Raw genomic sequence first — 23,784 nt, 5'->3', positions numbered from 1 at the left:
TCAACTCCAACACACAGTTGGGTAACTGACGTTAATGCCTGTGCGCTGACAAGTACTCTGGTGAATTATTCGCACTCTAACCCACCGACAATCGTAACTGGTACACTTCACACATTTCCTTTGGGAGGTTAGTGTTCATTAGTTCACTGTCGCCTCCTCTGCATTTCGTTTTCTTACTGTACCTTCAATTTCATTCACACTAAACTCGGTTCCCCAACGGTTTAAACAAGTTCGTAAGCACACATATAATAAAACTTAAGGCGGCATGTGAATAAACTTTTTTGCTTAAACTTCCTCAAAAAACCCTTCAGCTATACAATTTTGTACACTGAGTTTATTTCCAGCTTCACTGGCGGCTTATACCGAATTGTGCATAGTCGACGATTCAATGGTTGATTACTTTCTGTTGCAAAGCAGCATAGTTGTGCACAGTTCAACAAAATCTGTTCGTTGTCCAGTGTACAGAAGAAAACATAACTATGATGATTAGCCTACTAAGTAAACCAAAAACATTGATATCCATCCGTATAACAATCGGACAAGCAGCAACAGCGTTGCGGCCCGGCAATCATCAAACCACAACTAGCAACCTATCAATTCCAACTGATGATAACTTTGCAACAATACTTGCTAAGTATTGCATACTTTGTCATGTGTATGTATATATGATGCATGTATGTGGCTGGCATACCTTCGTTTCTTCTTTCATTTCCCCTTCCACTATAACACTACACTATTTACCGACCATTAATACTTTGTGGGGTTACTCACTCAATTTACACTTTTTAGTCATGCTCTATAACTTTTAGCATTTACGTACATATTATACTATACAATGCCTCTCTGTCTGTCGGTATGGGCTATATACACATGCACATATTTTTCTCTTTCTCTCATTTCATGTACAATCCAAAAATAACTCTGTGTAGGTAACTTATGTTAATATTTTCTACTCCTGTCACACTCAGAGTATTTGTATGTTGTGCAGTTAGATATTTAGTTGTTTTCTTTTTTCGCCATTAATATGAGAGGAGAAGGTCGTTGTGTGTTTATGTTTCGGTATTGAAAACGTGTTTGTTTTGATTGCTGTTGTCGTTGCTGATCGGGTTTTGCACACTCGTTATATTTTTATAAACTACTGCTAAGTCTTTAATTTGCTTTTCAACATGTAAAGGGTGTTTCATGCAGGATGTGACATTGAAAGGAAAAATATTTTTACTTTGATTTTCATTTAAACATTTGAAGCATTGAAAGTTTAGTAACCAGTTAAATGGCGTATTAAAGAAAGTATAAGAAAAATAAAAATGCAATTACAGAAATCGCTATAATTGGGGAAGCGTTAGTAATATGACGGAAAAAGTCTCTGTTAAGTCGAATTTTTTCTTCTGATAAGTCTTTATCTAAACTCTTTTTACTTGTTTTTTTTTTTTTTATTTTATTTTATATATATATATATAAACACAATATCTGTTCTCATTTATTTAAGTTTGACTTTGAAGAATATTTAAGGAGGGCCCTGTATTGTTGCCGGAAGGCCAGTTGAAACGTATTTATCAGAAATACAAACATATGATTATGGAAAATCCTATAATCATTTGCATTATACAGTGTGGGTTTATAGTCGTCTCAGTCGTGGTTATTGTCGATATCGCCGTCATATTTTCGTTCTCAATTTGCAGTTTTCTCTATATTACTTATATGCACAGGTTTTTCACCGAAATGCATTTTTTTTTCTTTCTTGCTTTTATCCCAGATAATATTCCACAGTTAACACGAAGGGTTTCAGCTGTTGTTTTAATGCCATTTCGTGCTGTCGATGGCGTGGTGATGATGGCGTGATGGTGTGGTGAATGATGATAATATTAAGTTAGTAGTGATGGTGAAGTTGTGAAAATTTGTTCTGGCTGGGTACAACATGTTGGACGATGAGTATAATGATTTGTTAGCTTTGATAAAACTTTGAAATTGCCGTTAACAATGCACACTGGAGAAATTATTTGCATAGAACAAATTGGTCTGACGATGGGATTTGTTTGATTAAAGATATTAAATTGAATGTTAAACGGTTAGAATTTAAAATTATTAAATACAACTAACGAGTGTTTTTTTGTGCTATTATATTATTCAATTAAAATTATTTATTTAATAATTTTTTTATGAATTAAACAGTGAATGATCATATTTAGGCAATTGATCGCTGTAGTAATTTCTCACTCGTTTGAGTTTAGTAATTTGATTTTGTGAATCTATCCCGCCTGATTTATAAGATTCCCGGCTATGCTCGTTCACATCGGTTGCAGTTACATGTTCCTCATTCTTAATCCTCCTGATGGATTCCTCTAAATTTTCATTTTCTACGAAAATACAAGCGGAGTTAACCATTGAGCATTCTTCAAATGAATTCGCTTGTTTTGGTTTATTGTGTTTGTTAATATATTCCCCAAAGAAACTAGTTCCTATAATTCGAAAGGCCATGCTGGTCAAGGGATTAATCTTGGAACGGAACTCTATTTCGCATAGGAATCGGCGGCGGCACGCTGAGGTGTCTAAGCCGAGGAACTTTAAGACAAAGTCACCTATCCTACTTGAAGATAGCGTAAGATTATTAATAACATAAACAAGAGTTTCTCCAAAAAAAGAGAAAAAGCATATTCAGATTGGTTACCTTTCCTCGGTAGAAGTTTTTATGTCACGTTTTGTGATTACATGGCGTTTTTTACGTAGACTTTGAGGTTCTGATTGCGAATTGACATCCGAGTATCGATCATAAGGTTCTAACGAAGCATGATTTTTAGGCCACGAATTATCATCATATAGATGATGATCATTAAAATCATTCGAATGATCGAATGTATATGGAATATGTACATGATCGTTAGGCTGAATATACGGAGGCCTTAGAAAAACTAACCAATTTTAATGCACTTCCGCTATTAGTTTCTAAGAATGCAATTAACTTACGTTGGATAGACGATATGGGAAGCTTCACGTACCACTTCTGCGGGACACTTGTATGGCAAAACATGGCGCAAACCTAAAAAGATAGCACTACCAACGAAAAAAGCCACAATCACTATTTTCACCTTAACCAAATAAGCAATAGCCAATGCATGCCAACCCCACAAATGATCTGTAAAGATAAGTTTTTGAAAATTGAATATATTTAATTCACTTTCTCTTTCGCTTCTTTGTTTAAGGTTGATGTATTATTGTACAATGCAATGATCTGCAGGTTATCAAAAAGAAACAAATTTTAAACAAAAAAAAAAAGACAAGTAAGAAAATCAATCATATACGCTTTAGGTGCATCTTTGATGCTCGCCAAACTTAAAGCTCATATATTCGAAGTGTGGAACACATTTTTTTTTTTTTTGCTTATCGTTTGCGGCATTTTTGCTGGTCCTAAGAATCCAAGAGTTATAAATTCATTTTTTTTATTGTGTGTAAGTCACATATTTTTGTGTAATGGATGGTTTAAGTTTTTGTTTTCCAACTTCTTGTTTCAGATCAATATCTGTTTAAATTTTACAAGATATAATTCTTCTTCATCTTCTGGAAACGTAATTGTGCACGTATTACGTCCGTTCGCAAATTTGAATTGCGGCTATTAACTAAGGATAAAAAAAAGAGGCAGCTTTTTTATATATCAGTGATTGCAAGCATGAGCTTCTCGGACGTGTCGGACTAAATCACCTCTGAATCACGTTTGAATTTATTAAGAATAAATATGTATACCTTCAATCTAAATGTGTTACAATTGGGATGAAAAATTTAATGTACCTTCATCGTTCAGTGATGGATATTGAAAAAACAAGAAAAGTGAAAAGTGTCGAAAATGTATTTAAAATTTCGCTAAATAAATGAGAAAACGTGATGGAAAAGAAAATTTTCTTGCTTTCAACACATTAAAGAAAATCTGGACAAACCTAAAGCAACGACGTTAATTGGTTGTACATATTCATCGATCATGTTATTCATATAAACTTCTTATGCAATTCCGATAAAGAATGTTGCTAATTATTGTAAAACAGACCGACGAAAAAGGTTCATAACGTTGGTATGATTGAGATGTTTGTATAAAAATGAAGATGCTTTCACTTTGTAATAAGCTTGAGTCAGTTTTCTTCATTAATAAAGAAGTTTTATGATTTTTGCTGTGAAACATTTGACACATTTAAAATTTCACTTGAAAATTGTGAAAACTTAGATTTCTATTATTTTCACTCTATAATTTTATATATAATTTTTTTCATCTTCTAAGACATGTTCGCGTTGCATAGTAAACTCTCTTATTAAGGCTAATTGTAGACGCCGGAAGGCGTCCGCAGAATACATGTACAAGTTAATTTTTTCAATGGAAATTTTGCCTGCCCGCTTACAAATATTTTACCAATCGCATTTACTTGCACTTAACGCATGGTAACATAAGCGCTCTCGTTCTCCACCTAAGCTTAAATTACTTCGGATAATCGCGAGGGCAGAAGGAAATTGTATAATTTTTGCAAAAATCTGTACTACATCGAAACATGCGGCGGCATTCAATGTAACGATCATAGTTTGATTTAAGATAGTTTGCTTGCATTATAAATTTTTTTTTTTTAGGATTATCACGAAATCTTCTTAAGTACTAAAGCTAAATCAATTGGTAACCTAGATGGAGTGGGAATGTTCTAACTAATCATAAATCCTATGTCTGCGGCTAAAGCGATTATTATGCGAGTTATCTTGTATCCATTTGTGTAATCAGATCCCAATTAATTAACCTTACATTCCTTGGGCTTTGGGTGAAATATATTGTGTTGTGAGCTCACACCACTTACGTAAATGGTGGCGACGTTTTCTTCTTGCTCTGGACTCTTCTAGTAGATCACTTGAAACACTCTCAATAACATCACTTGGATAGGCTGGCCCACTCTTATCCTTGAGGATGGCTTCGCATAGCATTATCTCCATTAAATGAAAGCATATAACTAAGAAAATAAAACTCCAAATATTTTTTGACATCTTGCTTTATAGAGCTAAGATCCTTTATAATAATGCCTTATGGATTCTCAATAAAATTACACGCACTCTGATTACAATCGCGTTTAACACACAACTATCTTGGAGGAGACTAGCAGCATCTTCTTTATATGAAAATGTTTTATTAGTGAAAAGAATGTGCAAAATGTGTCGAGTTAAAAATGATGTATGATAAAGGTGCTAATTGCTTCGGCACATCCAGCAAATGAAGCGTCTTGAAAATACTGAATCGTGCATTAGTGCTTTGTAATTAAAATTTTTGTTGTAATATCTCTTATTCTAATAATAATTCCCAAGGTAAACTTGTTAAGGGTGCTTTAGAAAAGAAAGTGATTTCACTTTCTCTCTCTCTCTCTCTCTTTCTCTCTTTCTCTTTCTCTCTTTCTCTGCTATCGATTATTATTAAGTAGTAGTCTTAAGGTGAAAGCGTTTTAAATCAATATTGGATTTACCCACATGGCCAGGCACAACCACAGATATATATGAAAATAAAAAGTGGTTCAGCATTTATTTGTTTTACATCAATTAAAATTGTATTTTTCACTTTACAGGGATATGATATGGTTAGACATATCATTATCTTGCACCCTATGCCATGCAGTGCGTGAATTGCTTCTATACTAACGGATCTGATCGATGACGTTGCATAAATCGATATGTTGCATATAAAAGTTCGGAATTCGGTTTAAGAAAATTCGATGCCAAGCAGAGAAAGCAGGGTGTCGAGATGAATAGTAAAAGACTCATAGTAAAAGACTTTTTGTTCATGATCATAGGAAAAACAACTCAAGTCCGATTATTCCCCATTTAAGCTTTAATCTAAAGGCAGTAACAGTAATAATAATCGAGCACTGCCTACTTGATAAGCATGATCGGGAATGTGGATTTGCTCTCGATAGATTTACGGAAAAGCCATTAAAAAAAGAATGAAAAGGGAATATCATTCAGTAGCATGAGTAGCTCTGTAGGTAAGAATCGCGACTACAGAGGCAATGTTCGCGGGTTCAAATTTCGGATCTGGTACAGTTTGCTTTCGTCGTAGCTAGAGCCAGATTGCACCCACCATCTGTTTATCTTTTTCTCTCTTCTATTTAATCGTCGCCATGTTACCGTTACACAAATAAGGGACATTAGTAGATAAAAATTAGAAACCTTTAGTTAGACAGACCAATTTCTGGCGATCAAGAGCAAACATAATTGACACAGAAACCTATTGTCATCCGGTTTTTACTTGATTTCAATAAGCTTTGTAGTTATCTGGCTTTGTTACTCGAATACTCGTTCAGCATGAAATGTTTTTTCTTCACTCGTTCTATAAAGACTATTCAAGACTTTTTCGACTTACTTTACTTCAATTTTTATATAATCGTTTCCCGTAGCTTCAATAAAGAAACGACTGTTTTCCTACTACGTCCACCTATATATCGACAGGTAAACGGTTCCGTACATTTTTTTCAATGCTCTCACTTCTATTCGACCACCAACCTAACTGATTTGTGAAAATGAAAGTGAAAGAAATGAAGAATTAGATATTAAATGTAAAAGCAACTTCAGACGGGAAACGTTCACTAACGTGAGACGAATGGAAAAGTTCACATATTTGGTGACGTTAATATCTAAAGCATGGATTTTTTCGCGTATTATTTTTGCATAAAAAAAGACTTGATCTTCTTAACCATGGCTTGCTCTGGAATAGCCTTATTATGGCCCAATTCTCATAAAGAACGCGTTTTACATTCAACACCACTTGTTGTATAAGGATATGTTAAATTTGTGCAGATGTATCGAATGCACGGAGGGACTTGAGATAGACTCACCATTTATTATAGCGATCGATTCAGAATCATTTTGTAAATCGACCCTAGCTTGTGTGTCCGTTTTATTGAGAGGTTTTAGAGACATTTCAATGAAATTTTGTACAATTTGAAAATGTTTCGAACCATTCGCTAACTTGTTTTGAAAAATCGATATATGGATAATTGTAGGATCGTATGGGATATTTAACAGTGTGTACCGTACTCCACTATAGTATGTTTACTTATTAACTATTTAAGGAATCGCGATTATTTCTAAGACAACATTAACGATTTTGTAAATACAATTATCACGCAGTAGGTGAGCCCTAGAAATTTCTTTATAAATTACCCATGTTTGCCCTGTACATTTTTTATAAGGCTTCTATTAATTTGATTTATTAAACGATTTATTATCGTTTGCGTGTTTTTGAATGAAGACAAGGAACGAATTAGAAAATGGTTCGATGTATCTAAAGATATTTACAAAGTAATAAATAATCTAGGTATCAATATCAATGCACGGATTTCACATCTCACACACTACTTATTTATCCGTGATGCTTATCACCCGTCAACACATGATTTCACCGTAAAGTGTACATTGCAGTATTTTCTGCTTTCAGCATACAAGTAAAGGATAGAGAAACTTAATATGGAACTTAAGATAAAGTGGTCGTAATGATCAGACTAGAATAATTTCAGTTGTTTTGTATTAAGAGAGAAACCCGAATCAAGTTAAAGAGTATAAAATTGACGCTTGGCAGCGATCAGCATAAAAAATTTTTACTTACTGTCAAAATGGTGTTCACACTCATATGCAATTTTATATCTACATATATATATGATACGTATATAAGTGTGCGTGTTATGTCTCTGTATGTGTATATTTAGCTAATTATTGAACGTTTTGTAATAATGTACTTTGGTCGGTTAGTAAATTTGATGTTGTGTGTGTGGATACGATTTTTGTTTTTTTTTCATTTTTTCATTTTTTGCAACTTACGCGATAGCTTTGTACAGTTTCCACATTTTTTTTTTTTTTTTTTTTTTTTGCGTTTCTTTTCATATTGATGAAATTGTTTGTTGGTGCTGTCAATGCAGCTACATTCTACTTGTATTGCGCTTGTTATTATTATTATTATTATTATTATTATTAAAAGTCAGCTCTTAGAAGTTTTGTAGTAACAACAACGACGACGACGAGCCAACGTTAAGTTTTGAGACAGTTTGAAAAGATAGCGAACAAAAGTTAGCTGAAGCTTTCAAAGAAAATGAAAATCTAAAGTTTTAATAGTTTCTTAATTAAGTTGGAAATGTGAAGTCTGGGTTTCTAGTGTTTGTTTATTAATTTATTTCTATACATATTTTTAAAGCAAGCACGTTTCTGACATAGCATTTAAAAATCAATAATTGCCAATTTTTCATAAATATGAAATTTTTTCACGCAAAGCATTTTGCGAAATGCATATATATGCTTAGATAAGCGTTCGGTATAGTTTTTTTTTTTTTTTTTTCATATTTGTTTTCAAAAATAGTTTATCTTTTAGTTGCTTTCCTCTAATATATGTTTTCAGTCATATTGTTTACACTCTACACCCTTGGTGGTACAAGAGTATATTAAGTTTGTGCGGATGAATGTAACACGTAAGAGGACTTTAAATAGACGCAACTTTTATTGTGCCGATCGGTTCAGCGTCACTTTGAGAATCAATCTAGCCATGTCTGTGCTTCTGTCCACCTATCCGTTTTGTATTCTTATGTTCAGCGTACAGGTCGCAAATTTTTAAAATATGTTCATAAAATTTGTGTAAAGAACGACGAACGCTACTATTGAAAATGGTTTGCATCGAAACACTTTCTCAAATAACTCTATTAAGAAACAAATACATCTATTAAGAAACTATAAGGCAATGCAGGGTATTTAATAGTGGGCTGTACTCCACTAAAGTGCTTTTACATGTTTTCAAATTCCTATTTCTTTTCTTTCGATAATAAACAGAGTGCACATTTTATTCATTTATTCTTTATTTATTTTTATTTTTTTTTTTTAGTTCATTTGCTTTTGTCACGTTGGCTAAACTTTTTTAATTTGCTTTTTTTTTTAAAGTTTTTTTTTTTGCCCATCATCGTAAAGCGCGTGCAAAGTTCTTCGCTTTATTTGCAACTTTTAATAAAACATCACAAAGTAGTAAGCTGAAGGAGAGGTCTACATACACATATAAGAAGCGTATTTACAGTGCCCCTTCGCCTTTGGTGTATTTAAAATTAAAATTGATTTTTAAGAAAAAGAAACCTAACATTTTTATCGCAGGTACTTTTAATGTTGAAAATTGTCTTACATTAGTTTATACGAAAGTTTTCAGCGATTTGTTGATACTTGAAATAAACATTTTTCTTAATTCTGCTTTTCATTCCATCTTCGCAGAATAGGCTACCTACACCTGATTTTAAAATCACCTATAATTGATTTTAAAAATTCCTTTCCTCACTTTGACCGATCATTAGATTCCAAATACTCAGTCATATAAATTAAGGATCATATTAATCCTGTATGAACCACGTTTACGTTAAGGTGATCAGGGTGTTTTTATTACAATACCAAAATATAAGAGATTACTTTTTCCGCATTCATCACCAATCTGTCAATACGTTTGCAACGCTCAATAAAAAGCTTCGAAGACCCCATAAATTATATACATTTTCGATCAGCATCAAATTAAGAATCAATTTAAGCATGTTCGTTTGTGCGTCTGTGTAATGTCTATTGTAAACATTCTCTTGGCTGCAATTGGATTTAATTGTGAAATTTTTGTATGCCGATTGGCCTAAGGGCACGTGTACGTTATCGCGTAAACTCTCTTCGCTTTCCAAAGATGGAAAAATTGATTTTTGCTCATTAATCAACAATTGCAGCAGATAAACATATAGAAATTTAAACGTATATTCTATCTGGATAAGTCGGCCATGTCTACCCCATATTATAATGTATCAAAATTTCATTTTTTTGTCAAAAATTTTTATAACCCCCTAAAGATTTTGTTAAAATTGCCGGTTGTAAAACGTAGGATTGTAAGTTTGGTCATCTGATAGCGACATAACCTGGAAGCATTAGTGACTGCACAACTTTTTTTGTGCGAAAATGTCAAGCTTAGTGCGAAATATACGTCAATTCCGGAAGCTTTTGTTTTATTCCTTGCATCGATTGCTTGTACAAGCAATCACCAAGAATGGCGAGGCTGCTATAAACGAGAGGGAGACTAATCGTGAGTGGTTTTTTAAGTTTAAAAATGGTAACTTTGGCGTGGAAATCAAAGGGGTCAGTGGAAAGCCGAAAGTGTCCAAGGACACGGGATCGGAAGTATTATTGAAGCTAGATTCGCCTCAAAAGCAAGACGAATTTGCACTTAATTTAGAAGCGACTCAATAAACAATTTCACATCGTATAAATCCGCCTGGAACAATTTGAAAACAAGGAAGTCGGATTCCATATGAGCTGAAGCCGAGAGACGTTCAACACCGATTTTGTATGAATGAAATGCCGCTTGCCAGGCGTAGCAAAAAGGCTTTTTTTGCTTCATATTATCGATAGTAATTCAAAGAAGAGAATATTCATGGAAAAAACTCATGGTATATATTTGGTCAGTATGCTATGTATTGGTGTCGTCTATTACGAGTTGCTCAAATCGAGTGAAACCACTATTGGAGCACTCTGCTGAACACAATCAATGAGATCGACCCGTGTACTCAAAAAAAACGCGACCATTATTACTTCAGACACGACAAAATTATTCTCCCACTGATAACGATTGTCGGGGTGTTGCAGCGTTGGTCAAAATCTATATGGCAACACTTAATTGGGATAGCGCACCCCACCCGTTGTATGTAGACATTGCTCCTTTCGTTTGTCACTTGTTCCAACCGACGCTACATGATCTGAGGTGCTAAGCCTCAAAAAATGAAGAGTTCTTCCGACCTGGTAGAAAACGACGGATGCTTAGAAGTTGTACACTGATTTCTTAACAGTTTTACCAGAAACGTGGCAAACGATTGCGCATTAAAACGGATTTATCCTTTTTTCAAGAAGAAAAAGATAATTCATAATGACAAATTGTGAGTAATCAAATCTGATCGCAAAAACAAAAAAAAAAAAGAATTGATAAATTAATACTGCGGACGGTAGTTTACTGCGAGCGAGAGAAGTCGCTACGCCGGATGTAAGTGCAAGGCGTACTAGTAATATATGTATGTTCTGCTTAAATATAGTTCCTGAAGTGCGTACAGAGTGACCTTTTGGAGGGATTATTAAGGAAATTGTAATTCTAAGAGACGCATAGTCTTGCCATCGATCGTGTCAGCTAGCTAGCTATACCTTACAGCACTTGCTTCATAGAGTATATTATCAAGTTCGAATGGATTCGAAATAGTCCCAACTTTCATCATTATACCGATCAATTTTGAATCACTTTCCGAATCGACTTAAACTTGTTTGTTCGTTTATCTCTCCGATAGACTAACAGAACAGTTGCGATTTGTTGTCATTCTGGAAAAGAGTTAATTCGGGATCCGCAATTACGCTTATTATCACATACAGATTGGCCAAAAACGGGCATATTGCTAGTTATTAGTTCTCACTAACGATTCAGCCTACAATTACAGCAGAGTTTAGTTGTAATAATATCTTTGCATTCGTGTCTCTTATTAATACGGAAGCATTGTAAAAGATGTTAGATGATATGGGATTCGGTTTTGTTATTCGCTTATCGAGATAATAAACTGGCCAGCCCTGACTCTCAAACTAGTTGACCTTGAAATGAAAGCAAAATTTCACAACAAATTTGCATAATATTCGAACATTGTTCAATCAGGTTTACTGTACCCCATAGCTAAAAAGTTAAATCTTAACAAGCTAGGGTTGGGAGTCAAAATTCATTGGAACCTAAGAGTATATATCGCGTGATATAATCCTAATGAAAAAATACACCAATACGGAGGGTCTCTATATGCTTGTTGTAAAATAAACTGATAACAGATCTTTATACGGTACTGAATTGTACTCAATTCAGCACATGTAAAATTTTCATTTTTCCTTAATGCCTTCTCTCTTCTTATTGACAGCAAAAGAAAATGACTTTAATAAAAGCCTTAATATTGCTCATTGGATTTGTATATAGTTTTCTTTATTTTTGTTTGTGCTTTAAATAAAACGTAAGTGTATTGTATAGAGTGCGAGAGAAAGAGAATGAGAGAGAGGGAAAGAAGGACAGGAGCAGAAAAAGAAAGAAAGAAAAAATGAAAGAAGAAAAGAAAGAAAGAAAGAAAGAAAGAGAGAGAGAGAGAGAGAGAGAGAGAGAGGGAGAGAAAATAAACACTTTTAATATTGTATTGCCTTATATTGTTCTTGTTGTTTTTGTATGTAAGATGATTACTTCAACATTAATATGTTGAAGTGTTATTCCTCCTTCATTCTTAAACATTTTATTCCTCTTTTCTTCATACGATTATCAATGGTTGCGTTTTGTCGAGAATATCCTTAATAAAAACAATAAAAAATAAAAATAAAAAAATAGAAAAAGCATAAAAAGGAGAACAGCCGTAGACTGATGTTTAAGGAATGAAAGAAAAAAAAAAGGTCTTTTAACCCAACCAACCAACCAAGCCAACCAATCTACCAAGTTATATCCAACTGTTATTGTCTTCGTTGTTGTTCTTGATGTGTGTTATTATATGCCATGAGTTGTGCAATATGTAAGCAATGAATGCCTTTGAGAGTGAGTTCATGAGTTCTTAAGAGTAGTGTGATGAGGTTTAATATATACATAAATGTTTGCGTATGTGCATATAGACACTTTTTTTCATTTCTTCATTTTCTTTTACATAATATTTTTCCTGACTTTATGCCCGATATGTACTTTACTCTTCTATGCATGTTTTTCCTTTTTCGAAAAAAAAAGAAAAAAACATGTCTTTAATTTTTTTTCTACGTTGTTGGTTACTTTTTTTTCGTATTTTTTTCTCACATTTATTTCCGCTTATATATAATACATATTTTGACTATTTATACATGTATGAATGAATGTGCATATATTTATATTCACATACGGATAAATATATATGCATATATACATCATCTACATTTTTAACGCTACTATTTATTATGGTTGTTGTCATTGTAGTACATAAAGTACATACACATACGCAAGCACATATATATATATATATATATATTCCGTAAATGTGTATGTATATACATATACGGACGTGTGCAAGTGTGCATTATATATATATATATATATATATATATATATATATATATATTCATATGTAGATATAACAAATGTACGAGGTTTGCACGATTTTTCATTTATACATTTTTTGCTTTTTTTTTTTGTTTTTTTTATATATTTTTTTTCTCTTTGCTATAATTTTTTCCGATAGCAAAATAGTCAAACTATGAGGAGTGAGAAGAAATGTCGTGTTTGTGGTAAAATCAAGAAAGAAAAAAAATAAATAAAAAAATAATAATAAAAATAAAATGAAAATAAAATAAAAATTATTCTCGCACAATCCTACCTAAATATATACATACATACACATTGTGTTTATCGTATAAAGTAACGACAAAATATAAAAATATAAGCAAAAAAGAAACAAATAAAACAAAAATAAACAAATAAACACAAAAATTTTTTTCAATGACTTCACGAATTACACACATTCAAGCGATGATAGATACTGTGACTGTATTTAGCTTACTTATCTGTGTATCTTTGCGCGTATACATAGGTGTATGTAGGTACATGTGCATGTTTTTATAAATATATGTACATGAAACACACTTATATATATATATATATATAAACATACAAATATATATATACATTATATGTAATTGTGTTTGTGTGTAATATATATTTTTTGTGGTGTCTCGTCAATTTTTAAATAAACGGTGCTAAACCGTAAATAGTCAGCCAGCCAATCAGTCAGTCATTTAGTTAGTTCAACGCTTACAACTATAATTACACAATATATTTATTTAATATTTATTATTCTTATTGTTGTTGTTGTTGTTGTCAATGTTTATAGAATATTAGTTTAATGCACAATCATTAACAACCCCGACGACAACTGCAACATTAATGACAATATTGTTTTTTTTTTCTCTTTTTTTCCTGCTTAACATTTAGAAACAATATTAATTTCATTACATACTGAATTTTTGCTTAGAAAAGCGTATCTAACTGTTACAAAAAAAATGAATAAATTTCTTAACAATAAAGTAAAAAACAAAAAAAAAAAAATGAAAATAGATTTCAATTTCAGTTCTCATGCAATACCAAATACAGTGAAGTGATATCAATTAAACTAAATTAAAATAAATATTAAAAAAAAAAAAAAAACTAAAAAAAATTTTTTTTCAAAGCATGGTTTTTTTGAGATTATTCAATTAAAGAATTAATTTTCTGTTTCGCTAATGAAAATTTTTCTAAACTACAAATTTCTTTAAACATTTGCATAAATAAGAAAAAAAAAAACAGATTTCTTAATTAACGCTTTGTTTATGTATTTACTGTTTGCGAAAAACCTAAAACTGAACTATTTACAATCAATCAATAGATGATTTGTGAAGAAAGTTTTGGAGAATCGCTCAATGATATACAATTATATGGCATATAATTGCACGACTTCTATTTAAGAAAAGAAAAATGAAAGTCTCACGAATGTGTGGTTGTTATAACATCCAAGAAACCTTAAAAGTATATATTTTGAGGCCGATAGCCAATTCTTTCTTTTAGATAAAAATTGTGAAAGCATTTGTTTGTTTGGGAATTTGTCGATCGGCATTCATGAATGTATTTGAAAAAATTTTTATATTAATATCTGTGTTAAATTAAATTTATTATATAATATAGGCTAAGTACGTCCATCCAAAGAATGGGAGTGAAAGGCTGCGGGTATTTGATTTAAACGGTTGCTACATCAAGAAAGCAACTTTCAAGATCCCACAAAGCTTGTGTGTTTTTAATCAGCAGCAAATTCTGCATCAATTTTTGAATGTCCGTCCGCGATAAACCCTCGCCCCTGCCAAGCATTGGAAGCTCGTGTAAGCAGGTTGCCATTGAAAACGAACGAACTCGGTCAAAGAACACGCCTATTGTATAACATAAACCAAAAGCCTTTCTCTCTCTCTCTCTCTCTTTCTCTCTGTCTTCGAAAGCAATACGAATCTGAATACAAAATATTCGCCCATTGTCCAATATAATAGTGTAGCTATAAAAAATAGGTTTCGCAACACCATTAAAGAGTATTTTTTATGTCGTGAATAGAGACGGCATAAACTTACAAAAAAGGTTTAAGTGCATTATGAAAATATATTGAAAATATATAGGATCCAGTTTTAGATCAATATTTGCTTACTACAGATTTTTTTCGGGGATTTGACACGCCCTTTCTGACATTAAGCACAAACAATTTCAAAACATTTGCTCTTATCTATCATTCTGAATCTCTTCGTAGTTTGATCCATATGGAATTTACCATGGAACTTGAAATGGCCCTGTTGAGGGATTTTTTTCGCGTAATAAGCAGAAGTCTACTTTAATTTTCAACTCTCTTTCAACTCTTGATCTGTGATGAGTAGTTAAGTATGTAAGCGTCAGATTCCGTCTGTTCAATTGAACTGATGCGACGTTTTGATTACGAACGAAAGGAAAAACAAACTTAGAGGCGTAGCTGGATCATCTCGGAATTTTACTTTGATCAAAAACATATATAGCTTGGGAAACTTACAAATAATACTTTATTTTTGTTTTAATATGACTAATCACTCAGGGGATGTCTCTTCCTATTCGCGCCGCTCACGGTGACGGTCAGAAAGAAATGAAGAAAGGGAAAGATGTGTGCGCCCAAATCGGTAAATGTTATGCCATTACCGACTTAGCACTCATTGGGACTATCACTGAAACAAGCTCAAGCGCGCTGAGATTTGAACGCGCGAACACTGATGGCTTGATAGTCGAGGCTCATAGCCATTCTGAACCATTCTTCCGGGTTTCGTTAACGTAAGGATATATTTATTCGATTCTCATCTCTCAGAAATTTCAAGATACAGATAAAAGATACGCCCATCACAATTAACGAGAAAACTTTTTCGATAAATGCAGTGAGAATAGTGCTCATATAATTCGTATTAAATTCCTTAGGTGTTTGTAAGTTTTAATGAATAACTTTGAACCATAAACCTTTCCGAATGGTGAATTCGTTACCGAAATAATTATATTTCCTATTTCTTTAATGAGGGATAATAAAAAAAAAAATTATCGTTTATTATAAATAAATCTGATTTCATTGAATAAAGCAAATTGCCAGCTTTATCGTGGTGTTTGTCGGCAGTCAATATAATCATGAAGTTTTCTATCTGATCAAGTTGCAAAGATATTTTTTCTCATCTAATTCAAGCGTATAAGAAATATAGTTTGCATAAAGAGCTCAAACTTGTACGTTCGTGCAGAAGTGATTTGGAAGTAAATTTTTGACTTCTGCAGTCAAAAAAAAGAAAACAATTAAAAGCATCAATAGTCGGGTAAGGCCGACCGCCGTATAATCCAATTCTTCATTTAATTTCGTATATAAATAGATTAGTAAATATTTTATCTTTTGTCCATATGATGGCATCCCTTTCATGATTGCCCGCCTAAACGTAAGCGTGACGTAGTCCCAACTATTTTTCATCTGTTTTCTTTATATTATATAAAGCTCTAAGAATTTTGACTTGCGTTGACATATGAAAGTTTACTTTTTATGAAGGCATTTATATGCGATGAGCGCCACGGATGACTCTTATGTGATCCACATTTGATATAATTCATTGTTATGTGAAATGAACGTTCGATTCAATTTTTATTGTGAAACGTTTATATAAGAGATAATTCAAAAGTTTTTTCATATACATCTAGTACGGCGAAATTTCCAGCTGCCCAGCTAAGAAGTTTTGAAAATTGTTTATTTATTTTATATAAAAACTTCTTAGAAATCAGACGTTATATAGGGAGTAATCGTAAAGTTGGTCCGATTTAATCCATTTTCAATAGAGTTCGTCCAAACATGTTCAAAACAAGCAAGTGAAAGTAGTATCGTCAAAATGTCTCAACATTATTGAATAAATCGGTATCACAAATTGCATATCCCATTCTGCTAGGTATTACATGCCTTCCCACAAACTTGCTACGTTCGGGAATGCATCTGCAGTTAATTGAAAAAGAAAAAATATAAAACGAAAAATTAGTAAGAAAGTTCTATATAGATCTTATGGCGAATTTTACTCGCCCTATACTTACCACTTATATAGTTTTAAAGGTATCAAGACCTATTAACGAGCTGTGTCGAACAACGAAATATAATCGCGATATGTTTTGCTTTCCATCTTAAAGGGCCTATAGTCGCATATATGATGAAAAAAAACCTTGTATGCTTAGTAACATCTTATCTTTTCATAGTGAACGTTGGCCTTAGGATTGTATCTCAGTTTAAATTTTTTATCGGCTTTACTGTGTATTTAATAATAATATGACGTGAACGTAGAGGCATGGCGAACTTTTCATTCTAGTTTCTTTTTCGGTTTTTTTTTTTTTTTTTTTTTTTTTTCTTTTATTATTTCTTTCTACCCTTTCCCCTCTCTCTGTCCCTCTCTCACGCCAATAATACTCTATACAAAAAAAAAAGTCTATAAACTAAGTTCATATTAAATTTTGTTTTTGTTTCTTCTTTTAATTTCAGTATCTGAAAAAAATTTTAAAGCGTGCTAAAGTAAATTCATAATTTACAAAAATCAATAACTAAATGAATATTTGAAAGTAAAATTATAAAAAAGAAAAATTATATATATATAAAAAAAAAAAAAGAAAAAAAAAATAAATAAATAACTTTTTCTGAAAAAAGTGTAAAATAATTAGAAATAAATAGAAACAAAACCATTTAATATCAATTAAATAGTGTTCTTATGAGAAGCAAGCAAGCAAGCAAGCAAACAAGCAAGCAAGCAAGCAAACAAGCAAGCAAGCAAACAAGCAAGCAAGCAATAACGTGAAAAAGTCCAATTGAAAACAAAATTAAATCTTATCCGAAAGACCGAATCAAAACTTATTGTGTCGGCAATGCAAAGTTGGCCGTATTATTCAGCAACAGCTCTTCAAACGCCGGTCGCCACACATCATCAATCACAACATTTTCTTAATACATTAAATCAAGTCGGTGATTATACGGATTTAAAGCAGGATAGCAATAATGCGGGTATCTATTATTTATTCTATCAGGATATTAATAATGTAAGTTGATCACTTCACTAGACAAGTACGCCTATACATACACATGCAAAAAAAAAAAAAAAATACACACACTAACACTTACATACAAACATAAGTATTGCGTTACCGACATACATATTATGAAATTTTTATTTTATCGATTGCTTTTTTTTTTTTTTTTTTTTTTTTTTTTGCCCATCATCATAGAAGATGAAAGTATATTAACATTATGATTACGCTTGTAACGAATGCAAGGAAATACGTCTCAAAGAGTTAAATTTACGAAGCATTACCAAGATGGTATAGAAATATCCACTTATGCCGTTTGTTCGTCCATTTGGTTTGGGTATCTGTCTGGTGTTAACTGTTGTATATATATGTTAATCTTTTATATAAAATAAAAAGATGAAATTTTTCAGATGGCTTCATAATCAATTTCTATTAAACCAAGTTGACAAAGTACCTCTAATAGGTAATGTCCGAAGCAATTACAAAAGAACGACAGAACAACAGAAAAAAAAGGAAAAGTACAAATTCTTTTGGGCAAACGTTCAGAAATGTCGATTTGATTTGATGTTAACAATTATCAGATAGATATATATAATATGACTTTCTACACAATCTACAAATGGTTCACCAATCTATGAAAACTTTTTCGATTTTAAATGTTCAACTTTGAATGGTAAATTCATTTCAACATGATTTTTCTTGCTTGTAGTTGATGTATATATATATATATATATATATATATATTGATTCGTAATCTTAGGCAGATTAAAGCGACGTGAACTTTATGGGATTATGTGATGCGTATTGGATGGACCGACAAACAGGTATGACCAAATTGATTTGTAAACACAGACAGACCCAAACTATGCAAACTTTATGGGCTTGCCTGACACTTGCTGGATGGACCGACAGACGGCTATAGTCAAACTGAATTACTAATGGAATAGGCGAATTAAAGCTATGTAAACTTTTTGGCGTCACAAAGAGTAACAACAAAACTTATATATCAGCATCGATCACGTATAAATATATATATATATATATATATGGAATCAATTTGGCCATATGTGTTTGTCTGTCAATTCGAGATGTGTTGCTGAAGTTCTCACAGTTTTAAAAATTACAATTAAAAGCTAATCATATGTTATTGACTCCAGCAAAGATCAAATTTGTCAAATGGATTTCTTCCATATGCAAACATGGAATCAAGAACGGAAGCATTAGGAAAACTATCGATTAGTTCGAAATCTGAGACATTTGTAAATAAAAAAATGCTTTGTGATTTTAAAAATATGGAAATTTGTCATAGGGATTTCGCCAAGAATTGCGAAATGTGTCAGAGAGTTTATTATAGTGAATTTTGAAATTAGTAGGAAGGAACAATGTTGTCTTGTCTAAACGCATCTATTGGGAAAAGTGCCATGAATTTCTCTTTTGCTTTAATATATGAATTTTCATCACTCAGTAGAGTAAGTTCCAATAGCAATTAGAACGCTTCATATTTGTGCGGGTGATAAGGTGCCAAAGGTTCTTCTTCTGCTTTTTCATTTTTGTATTATTTTTTCTTTTTTGTTAAGTCATTTAGTTATTAACACTCGATGTTCCGATTGGCATATGGTGGTTGTATAATTGTTAATTTTTATTCGTTTTTTTTTTCTGTTTTTGGTTAGAAGGCGGGAGGGGGGCGTCAGATTATTTTCTTACATGTCAGGCTATTCTATTACGTGCCCAAGTTTATCTTTAGGGGTGCTTAGGAAGTCTTGTTATCGCTTACTTATTTCCTTTTACTTTCACACAAACGCACATTTTTTTTCTTTCTCTCTTTCTCTCTTTTTCTTTCTTTATCTGTATCTTTTCTTTTCCTCTCTTTCTACTTTTTCTTCTTCTTCTTTCTGTCTATCTGCTTTAGTATAAATATGTGACCTTTTTCAACCCCTTCTTATATCTGCTTACGTACGCAGTTTTATTGACAGCTGATACACATTTTCTGATTTGCTTATCAGATACAGGTGAATAATAAATTTACACAATTGAAAAAAATCTATAGATATTTTACATTAAATAGTAAAATAGAAAAAATTTTAACCCTTAAAATCATTTCAAGGTTAAAGAAGAGATAATATTGAAAAGCGTACATTTTTTTGTTTTTTAATTTTTATTCAGATTATATGCATTTTTATATATACAATGGATGTATCAAAAGTTTTGCTTATGTTGAATTTCATTATAAATACGTTTTTCTCAAAAACTAGAATAACGCAATAACCTTCGAATAAGTAATTGGTTAGTTTTTTTACCTCTGCTATAATGGAAAGAATGAACAGCAGCGAATCTATGTTAATTGTCTACGATTTTATATTAGATTTACCTGTGACTTATCGTGCTTATCTCCATAATGAATGGTTTAGCGTTATAGTCAGTTGTTTTAATCTTTTTTTCCATTAAATAATTGAGGGTAGTTTTCAAAACCTTTACCACCGGTGGCTGGGAGTGTATTAATTTTGTGTTTGCTTATGTAACAACACCCAGAAATGCCTATCGGAAATGGTTACCCCATAGAATATAGATATATGTAAACATTTTGAGCAGATTTTATGTTAACTCAAGAGCACCCATTTGTCCGTCTTTTTTTTTTTTTTTATTATTTTTGTAATTATTTATTTATTTTTTTTAATGCGTTTAAAACCCTATAAATTGCAAAACTTTTATTAAAAAGCCGAACATGGACTCGAGCCTAGTTCCTTTTCATAGCAGTTAAACAACTGAAACACCTTGAAATGAAACGGAATATATTAAGGTATTTGTGCAAATAATTTGAAAAGTGAAAAAAGAGAATGAATAGAATAGGGCAGAATAGCATAGTTCAGTATGTGAAAAAAATTGTGGAAAAAAAAAAGAAGAAGGAATAGAATAATATAGAATAGAAAAAATGGGTATAAAGGGAGCATAGGATAAGCTGAATATTCATATATCATTTAGTCAAGACCACGCGCGTCATTTAGTAATATATTCGAATGAAACAACACATCACAGTAATAGGCCAGAACAGCAGAGAATGCTGTAAAGTAGCAACAAATTTCAAAAAGTAGAATACTATAGAATAAAATAATGTAAAAAAATAGGAAAACATATAAAATCATATTATATTGAATCTATCAAGTTAACAGCTCTGAACGCTTTCTAGTCACTAAAGAGAACAATATGTATACTTATCATAGTTTTTGTAACCCCGTGTCAGTTTTGGTAGTCCGCATGAAGAGTCAAAATAAAACTCCTTTTCTCATGTTCTTCCGTTACAAAACAGCAAAGAAAGGAATGACAATGTGACATCTCTGTGACGTTGCTTAGAGTACAGCTGTCGATCTGCTTGGTGTTGTTATCGAGATGCCCCTAATATCGTATAGCCATCTACGTTTCTTTAATCCTACTATTCAATTATGGAGGATTTTAGCTGCAAAGCTCCTTCTCGCCTCTCCTAGGGTTTCCATTTTCAAATCGAACATGCAAAGCAAATACTACTGGGTCCGTCCTTCCCCTTTCATTTATAGTTTTTCCTAACCGTCATGCCACCGTACTTTTTGATATCGGGCACACTTTCTCAGTGATTAACCAGAAGAATCAAAAATATATTCCTGAACATGGCAAGAAATAAGTGCGGGACATCAGGGAAATTATATGTACCCTCGATCAATTAGAATAATATTATCAATCTTTTTATTCATGTGTTCATTGAACACACAAATATGTTTTAACAATTTTATCTGCTTAGCTTAATCTCATAGCCTGACTGTTATCGTAAAGGATTCTATTTCAATAGCGACTTTCCAGATTTTCCTTTTATTGCAATTTCGTTACCTATTTACCCTCTGTCGAGGCAGTTATGAATTCTCAGTGTTTGTTCTCTCTGCACTTTTTACGTTTTTAGGTGTTAATGCGCTCAATTGATCGGTAGGTTCGGCAACAATCAATCACTACTTTGAAAATTAATTTGCCCTATAATTAGTTTAGTGTATGATGCTCTTATTTATGTTTTGTTTATTATGCTTAGTCTATAGTACGTTATAGTTTATAGAGTTTACATATTATACATATATATCTTACTAGAAAAGAAAACAAAAAATTCGGTCTAAACTGAATAAAATTCCTTTATTGTCTTTTTTTTTTTTCGTTTTACATTTTTGCTTTCTTTTGTACGTAAAGCTTTTACCACGTGCTTAGGCTTTTCGTATTGAAATTAACCCTCGGTTTATTTCTCCTTTCATTATTATTATTATATCAACCACCGAAGAACGATGGCAGATTAAGTTTAATATTTTGTTTGTTATATTTAAAAATGCGCGTTAACGATTAGCCGTTCAAGTCATTTAGTCATAGCAATTGCTTATACTTCCCCCTGTCTCTGTAAGAGTCAATGTTATTGAGTTCGTTCTCTCTTAAGTCGCAAAAATAAAGATAAAAAGAAAGTTGAAATTTCACACAAATGCTTCTGCTTGCTTCAATTTGAAAGATGGAGTTTGCGAATGCGTTAGATTTATTTAAGTGAACACAGCAGAAAATAGTTAAAAATTGACAAAGACGAAAAAACAAAAAATTATTTAATAACCAACAAGATAAGTCTAAGCTTGTTTCAAACTTATTCAAATGTATATGAAAGCTTAATATTTTTTTGGATCATTTAAATCTAATAGAAGCCTATGACTTTAAGTAAATTGCAGTTTCAACTTTGTCGCAAATGTGCTCCTAATCGTAGGTAGTTGATGTACGAGGTATGTTCAAAAACAAAAGTTGACTTTTTTCTCGAAAACTACTTAGTTATTCATCAATGTCTAGTTTGACCCCTTCAAAGCAAGTCATCCTGGGAGCTTGCTCCAATCCTCGAAGCACTTCTTATATGCACTTTTCGGTGTGGCTTTGAGCTCTTTAAGCGATACTGTCTTTATCTCCTCAATCGTAGCAAAACTTAGTCTGTCAATTTTGGGAAACGAAAAAAGTCTTGATAGAATAATGGCAAGTTTACGGAATCAAGGTGGCTTGCTTGCGGTGCGGTATTGTTTTTGACCAAGCAGTTGGTCAAAACATTTAGCAATTTCGGAACTAACTTCCCTGCCACACGTGTCATGCTTTCGAAAAAATTGCATGTCATGAGCCGACCGCCTTGCCGGCACTCTTTATTCTTGTGTTTTCGTGCTGGGGCATCCAGGACGGGTATCGTTATTAACATCTTCTCCGTCTTCTGCGAAGAGCTTGTACCGCTTATCAACATTTTTGCGGTCAAAGTAGTTTTACCCAATGCTACGGTCAACATTTTAAGTGAGTTGGAGCACTTAATTTTTTTTTTTCACACAAAATTTCCTAAGGATTCGTTAAGCCATTTTTTCGACAGCCAAAAAAGTTGCCTAACCTGTATATCCGTCGAAAAACACCAACTAAAAACGTAAAACGGCTGGTATGTTTAAGATAGGTAATTGAAAATGGAATATCCGTAGCCGACGACATTTGAAAAATCGCCTTTTCTTTCTGAATCCCCGCCTCGTTTGAGCGTATATGAGATTTTTACGAGTCAATTTACTGCCATACCCCGAGCTGGAGAAGAGATGATTTTCAGATAATTTGTGCAAAAAAAAAAAAAAAAAAAAAAAAAAAAAAAAAAAAAAAAA

At 32.4% G+C, this 23,784-nt stretch overlaps 2 protein-coding genes across 5 annotated transcripts in view; one reads left to right on the top strand and one right to left on the bottom strand.

Annotated features, from left to right (window-relative positions):
* The window catches only part of LOC119637264 (serine/threonine-protein kinase tousled-like 2), a 118,356-nt gene that overhangs the window by 23,463 nt on the left and 71,109 nt on the right, over positions 1-23,784 (top strand). The window contains exon 1 of one of the 4 annotated variants that reach the window (XM_038033151.1): positions 17,857-18,139. The exons of the other annotated variants lie outside the window; for them this stretch is intronic. Within the exon in view, the coding sequence (XP_037889079.1) occupies positions 17,969-18,139 (171 nt within the window). The 5' untranslated portion in view covers positions 17,857-17,968. Of the gene's footprint in view, positions 1-17,856; positions 18,140-23,784 lie in introns of those variants that run through there. 4 annotated transcript variants of the gene reach the window in all.
* On the bottom strand, positions 1,671-5,276 carry LOC119637265. The gene is made up of 4 exons (XM_038033156.1): positions 4,821-5,276; positions 2,962-3,130; positions 2,666-2,896; positions 1,671-2,581 (listed from the first exon to the last, which is right to left on the bottom strand). Exons 1-4 carry the CDS (start codon positions 5,002-5,004, stop codon positions 2,155-2,157), a joined length of 1,011 nt encoding a protein of 336 aa, XP_037889084.1. The 5' UTR covers positions 5,005-5,276; the 3' UTR covers positions 1,671-2,154.

Source organism: Glossina fuscipes, unplaced genomic scaffold, assembly GCF_014805625.2.
Source record: "Glossina fuscipes isolate IAEA_lab_2018 unplaced genomic scaffold, Yale_Gfus_2 59, whole genome shotgun sequence".
Classification (NCBI taxonomy): domain Eukaryota; kingdom Metazoa; phylum Arthropoda; class Insecta; order Diptera; family Glossinidae; genus Glossina; species Glossina fuscipes.
Note: the sequence above shows the minus strand (reverse complement) of the source record. Positions and strands in the feature narration are given on the sequence as shown.

Bases quoted from the DNA above. Each gene is read 5' to 3' on its own strand.
- LOC119637265 (XM_038033156.1), bottom strand. From the start codon at position 5,004: ATGTCAAAAAATATTTGGAGTTTTATTTTCTTAGTTATATGCTTTCAT. The intron at 2,897-2,961 runs GTAAGTTAATTG...AGTTTTTCTAAG, and splicing joins TCCCATATCGTCTATCCAAC to GCCTCCGTATATTCAGCCTA. The intron at 2,582-2,665 runs GTAACCAATCTG...ATCTTCAAGTAG, and splicing joins AAAACTTCTACCGAGGAAAG to GATAGGTGACTTTGTCTTAA.